Source organism: Aptenodytes forsteri, unplaced genomic scaffold (assembly GCF_000699145.1).
Source record: "Aptenodytes forsteri isolate BGI_AS27 unplaced genomic scaffold, ASM69914v1 Scaffold707, whole genome shotgun sequence".
NCBI lineage: Eukaryota > Metazoa > Chordata > Aves > Sphenisciformes > Spheniscidae > Aptenodytes > Aptenodytes forsteri.
Window position 1 is genome coordinate 608,627 of NW_008795363.1, and position 5,771 is coordinate 614,397.

The window sequence follows — 5,771 nt, forward strand, 5'->3', positions numbered from 1 at the left end:
TAAAAGCCCAGCGGACCTTCCCTGTAGCACCCGGCTGTGACAATTGCCCAGTTTCCTCTTTAGACAGGCATAATATTAAAGCGCAGCTAATCGACAAAAGACACTTTGCTGCCAGTTCAAGACTTCATTTTAAGGTGATGGAAAATGAAGACATAAACCTTTAATATGTGCTGGTATCATTTGCTGAGCAGGGCTTGGGGGCCCGGTGCCTTCTACTTGCCTCTGAAAATGAACTCCTTAACTGAAACAGGGCAAAACTCCCCCTCCTGCTTACAAACACATGCCGTTACAGCACCGGTAACGGAAGCAAAGCTGACCCACAGAAAGCCTCTAAAACACTTCTCTTAACCGCAGGCCTTCCCCACATGAGCCTGCTTTGCCAGCTTTCCTGGCCCCTGCATCCGGGACCGGGATCTGCTCGAGGAAACTCTCAGTCGTCTGCTCTGGAGCCATTCAAAAGCCACCCCCAGCAGTTACCAGCTTGAACTGACAAGTGAAGCTCCTGTCTGTGGGGTAAAGGGGCAGATATCATTTTGCTGGCAGGAGACACAGCCAGAACAGGCACGAGGCCCCAGCATCAGGGTGAGATCTTGCTCTTTACACTAATGCTGTAATGCAGAAACAGCCAACTGAGGTCATTCTCTGGAGCAATTCAGGTATTTGTTTTCCCTCACTAAGTCCTCGTTAGCAATCTAAACAAAACACAGCCTCCTGTAAGATGTTGAGTGGTTTATTCAGGTTCTAAATAAAGGTTTTGGAAAACTGATCTTATGAAAAAAAATCAGCTGAGAAAACCAAAAATAAAATGGGAACACAGCAGCATCCACATCCCTAAATTAACCTAAAAATTAATTGGGTCCCATTTTATTGTGAGATTTCCTCCTGTGAGCTGGGTTCTGATACCTAGTTACGTTCCTCATAACCCAGAGACCCGCCCGCCTTATTCTGGCAAATCCACGGCCCCTCAAGAGCTTCTCAAACCTGATCTCTGGCAAAGGTCACAGCTGCTGCTGTTACATTACCAATAGCTTCTAGTATAAAACCAAAAATTAAAACAGTTCAGAGAGAAGAACTTTTGGCTAAAAGAAAAACGACACATGGACTGGTGAGACCCAGGAACAGGAACTGTATGGGCAGATACTATCGCCACAAGGACTCGCGCTGCTAACAGCATGCTTGGTAGCTTCAGCCCACGGAGATCTACCGATGACCAAGCAAACCCAGATGCTGAGGCCAGCCCCCTTTTCCATGGTGCCCGCGGGCAGCCCTCGGCACCGCGCACTCCCAAGGCCTGCGGAGGGCAAGGCACCTCTTACAGAGCAGAGCATTCTTAACCTCGTTTCTCTCAGTTTACTGTTTTAAGCTTCTTGTTTGGTAGTTCCTGATGGTTCTTGGCTTGCTTCCGTTTCTGGCATGGCGCTTCCTTGTTCTCACCGCCAGCCAGTTCGTCCAAGACTAAAGCAGTCTCCTTCAGGAGACGCATCTCACGTTTTTCCTTCCGCTCCTCCATTTCTACTATGTCATCCGCAAACAAAGCCTTCAGAGGCGGGATCAGCTTCGGGATGGTCGGGAAGTCACCAAAACGTACCTGAAATACATCAGACACAGGAACACCTGCGTGAGAATTGCTTTTTGTTTTCCTTCCCCCCGCCCCATCCCGCCTTTCGCCCGTTCAGATGGCAGGGCACTGCCTCTTCCTCCGTGCAGCCCCCAGCGCAGAGGAGCCCTAACCTCGCCCATGATTTTCAGCTGCATCTACACTAGCAGGCAGGTCATCATTTTCAACCCTAGAGCAGTCAGTCCACAGATCCCATATGCCAAGTTGTTTACATTTTCTTTACATCTACAAGAAATGACGTGGACCCTGTACAAGTTTTGATTGATTAGTGAGCTTTTCGCACTGCTACGACTGCGTTCAATCCAATGGCACCAGCTTTTGGCTCCTGGATGCCTTTTGCAGCACACCAACTGAGAAGGGAGTGGGAATGGAAGCAAAATTGGGTTTTCAGCTGGGAGTAGCATGCACAGAACAGAGGTGACACGAGGCAAGTACCCAGCGTGTTAAGAGTGGACTTAAGTTCTCAAGAGCCACCAGCACCTGTCTCACTCTGTGCCACGCGTTCTCCCCCACATTGGTGATGTCTGCTGCCAGCAGTAAAAGGAGCTGTTTCAGACCAGATTACTCTTCAGGAGGAGATGGTGTATTGATACAACATTACAAGTGGAGAATTTAATTCACCAGCAGCCATCCCAAAGTAACACTGAAACCTTTCCCACAACCTGGCTCAAAGTTCCCAACTTACCCTCATATGATCAAATGCAATTCCAACCTTCTCGCTGAAGTCTTCACTGAAGAGCGGGATCTTGGCGTATCTCTGACTGAAGTGATTGAGCATGATGAACTCCGCGTTCATCTTCATCCCAGTCTGAATCGCCTGGGAGGTTGTGCTGCAAAAGGAACAGGAACATGGCACCTCGTACCCTGGTCACACACGGGCTGGCTAGCACTGCCCCTCCAACGGGGCAGGGCAGGCTGCTTTGCATCTACGGTCACATCTCACCAACAGCCAACACTAGATCCTATCTAACACTCGCTGGGCACAAGGTGTCCTTGCTCTTTGCAGGCACGCCCAGCCACCTCTTCCTCTGGCGAGCCGTGCTGGTGGCAAGTCTCTGACTTCCAAACCACTCTGAGCGCAGGAAAGCAGCCTGTAATTACTTGCAGCTCTACAGTTAAGAGCTCCACAAACTGGGGACAGGGACTTACTCGAATACTTGTCCCAGGGTGCCAGCAAGTCCGGCTCTCTTGCACTGTAACTCACATGTAATTTCGAGAAGCTGCTCTCAGGTCTCCCCACTTTAGCTGGGGGCAGCACTCAGTATCGCTGGCTGCAGCGCTCAGTTTGAATTGCGTGGTTAGCTGGGGGGCGGGTATGACGACTCTTCTACCTCCTGAGCTTAGTCCTGAAATGTAATCAAGCAGAGGACCTTTCCTTTGGGCTAGTCTATTTGTAGAGTTACTACTGTCCACTTAAAAAGCTTTCCCCATCTCTCTTTGGGGACGTTCAGAGGAGCTGTGAGAGTCACAGAGCTGGTGCAATGAGAAACACATGGGTTTTAGTGCTGAAGAGCTCTATGCACACCAGAACCATCTACAGGACTTGGGTCCTTCACCACCAGCTCCGAGGACAAAGCCCAGCTCCGCACCTTCACCTTCCTAATAGTGAGAGACAGCAGAACACACCCCACCTGTGTGTCTTCTCTATTGCTTCTTTTTCCATGCCATCTTCCAGCGTTGCTTCATGGATCAGCAGGGTAGCATTTTTCCCTGTGTAAGTAATCATATATTCAACCTTCAGTTGAACATAGACTAGTTTGACTGCCCACATGAACTCTCATTTCCCCCCCTTAGCCCCTCATTGCATTGCAGGCATAGCACCAAGGGTTTGGGGTGCCCGCTTCGGATACTAACGGTTCAAGACCTTTCTCCAAGAGATTCTTCAAGCAGAGGGGTTTTGTCACCTACCCATTTGTACTAAGGCCATGCAGGGCATTGTGTCACCAGAATAGACTACTTTCCAGCCAGACTTGTGGATCATTGAACATGCAAAAGCATTTTTACAGTGCTGGACTTCACAAGTCTGAAACTGAACAAGGATATAAGTGTTAGACCGCAGGTCCCCTCTTGCCCCTCACAGCAACTGACCTTGCCAGCTCGTGAGCTTACCTCAGCCAAGTCGTAGTTCTCTAACAGAGAACTGACAAACCATTTGGCTTTAGGTGTGATGTTCTCACAGCCTTTCACAAGAGACTGGGAAGTAATCATTCTGTGAGGGAGGGGAGAAAAGAGAACTAAGGACAGGTACAAAGTAAAACCTGATCTTATCTCTAAGCAGCCTATTCCTCCTATTTCTCCTTCTCATTTCAGGGCCTTACAAACAAAAAGTTTTTGTGTACTCATCTGTTTTTCCCCTTGCTTTCACTATCCAGTGCCCCAGTAACTCATCCAACCCACTGTCAAATACTCTCTCTTCCAGGAATCTTTTTTCACTTGCCCAACTCCTCTTTCCTAAGGAAGAGGAAAGCCTGCATGTAAGCCTCTATTAAGTAGCACAACTGAGTAACAAACCCTATCCTCCCCTTTGCAAACTGCACATCCTAATTCTACACACCGTGGAGGGAGTCAGAGTTGCCTTCAACAAAGGGGTGTGGGGAACAGATGCCAGTAGTTTGCCTTGAGTAAGGACCCAAGCAAGGACATTTCTCCAGATACCACACAGAACACTCACCTGATGTCTCCGAGAATCTCTTCACAGTGGTTGTGGTACTCGTGTAGCCAAGGCATGATCTGTTCAGGTGCTACCAGAAACAGAGGGATGAAAGCCTGACCAAGGGCTGCCTGAAAAAGCAAAGGCAGGGGAAAAAATCAGTACTAGTTATACACCAAATCAGAGAGAAGAAATACCTAGGGAAATAATGGTGCTTTTCCACTACTCAGAAGGTCCCCTTCCCTCACTCCAAGGCAAGTTCAGGAGCAGTGAAACAACAGTACTACTTACAAAAGCTCTCCGCCTCTCCATCAGGATGTTCAACAACCCCTGCAAAGGGAATAAACAAGACAGCAAGCTGTAGTCAGAAATATCTGGGGTGTAAGTGGCAACAGTACTACCGCAGCTCAGCAAGCTGCAGTTTTTGTGAAAACTTATAGTCAGAAATATGTGATTACTGCTTTTCCAATAACTGCAACTTGCTGAGCTGTTGTAACACTGTCACTGCTTATGCCCCCAAGCTGATGGCCAGCAGCCCACAACACAAGCCCCTCAGCCCTTCCTAGTGCTGCTGTGTCTGCTCCCAAAAGAAGGGTAGAGAGCAGAAAGTCTCTACCCAACACCTCAGACCCGGTGTGGTTTCCAGACACACGACAGCAGACCAGCAAACAGCCTGCCCTGATCAGGCCCAATCTAGAATAGACCAACTGGTTCTTCTGTGACTATTTATTGCAAAGCACTGAAGGAAGCTGGGTTGGACACTGCTAAAAAATTACAACTCTGGATGACCCCGGCAAATCTGCAGGGACCCCTAACAGGAAGGGAGAGGGGATTAGAAACACAGACAGATTCAGTAGTGCCTGAGGAATGCAGAGGGGAAGTGCAGCCCTAATAGCAGGGCAGCCTACATGCAACAGCTGCAGCTACATCTGAATCCCAAACAGCAGAGCATGCCTGCACAGGACCCCTTCTCCTTCCAGCACACTCAACCTACCGAATGATGATCAGTATGCATGTGAGACACAAACACAGCTACTATGTTACACAGCACTTGGTCAACTTGCTCTCCATAGTGGCGACAGAGCTGTCCAAACGTTCCTTCCCCACAGTCCAAGAGCAAGGATCGGGTAGAGCTGACAAGACAAGTGACAAAGACATTTAGCAGCCAGTGTAGGAGCTCTGACCGGGGCCCATTCAGGGAGGGGGATCTTTTGGGTTGGAAGGTAGAGAGCTCTCAGTGCTCTACTGACATGCGGAATCAAACTTCACAACTCAAAAGAGTTATAAAGCAGGTATGTTTATTACGGCGCCGGGTGCAAGGGGGATAGCTCCTCCTAGCTTGCACACCGTATGTTGCATCAACTGTCCCTCATATGGTTCTGCGGTGTACATATTCATTACCACAGGCTGGGTTAGTACAACTAGTTCTGAGAAAAGGCAGGGATATTTTAATTATTTCCAGGAACCTATTATCATAGGCTCCCTCCTCCTGGCGCACGCGTA

At 48.9% G+C, this 5,771-nt stretch overlaps 1 protein-coding gene across 2 annotated transcripts in view; it reads right to left on the bottom strand.

Moving 5' to 3' along the window:
• Positions 1–711: 711 nt before the first annotated feature.
• Positions 712–5,771, bottom strand: part of ELAC2 (elaC ribonuclease Z 2) — a 14,732-nt gene continuing 9,672 nt past the window's right edge. Inside the window, exons 15-22 of one of the 2 annotated variants that reach the window (XM_009280180.1) lie at positions 5,263–5,401; positions 4,560–4,598; positions 4,290–4,399; positions 3,728–3,827; positions 3,527–3,647; positions 3,250–3,328; positions 2,304–2,448; positions 712–1,588 (exon numbers count right to left, since the gene is read on the bottom strand). In XM_009280180.1, the coding sequence (XP_009278455.1) occupies positions 1,346–1,588; positions 2,304–2,448; positions 3,250–3,328; positions 3,527–3,647; positions 3,728–3,827; positions 4,290–4,399; positions 4,560–4,598; positions 5,263–5,401 (976 nt within the window). In that variant the 3' untranslated portion in view covers positions 712–1,345. The remainder of the gene's footprint in view (positions 1,589–2,303; positions 2,449–3,249; positions 3,329–3,526; positions 3,648–3,727; positions 3,828–4,289; positions 4,400–4,559; positions 4,599–5,262; positions 5,402–5,771) is intronic. The other variant, XM_019472317.1, reaches the window with a different exon arrangement.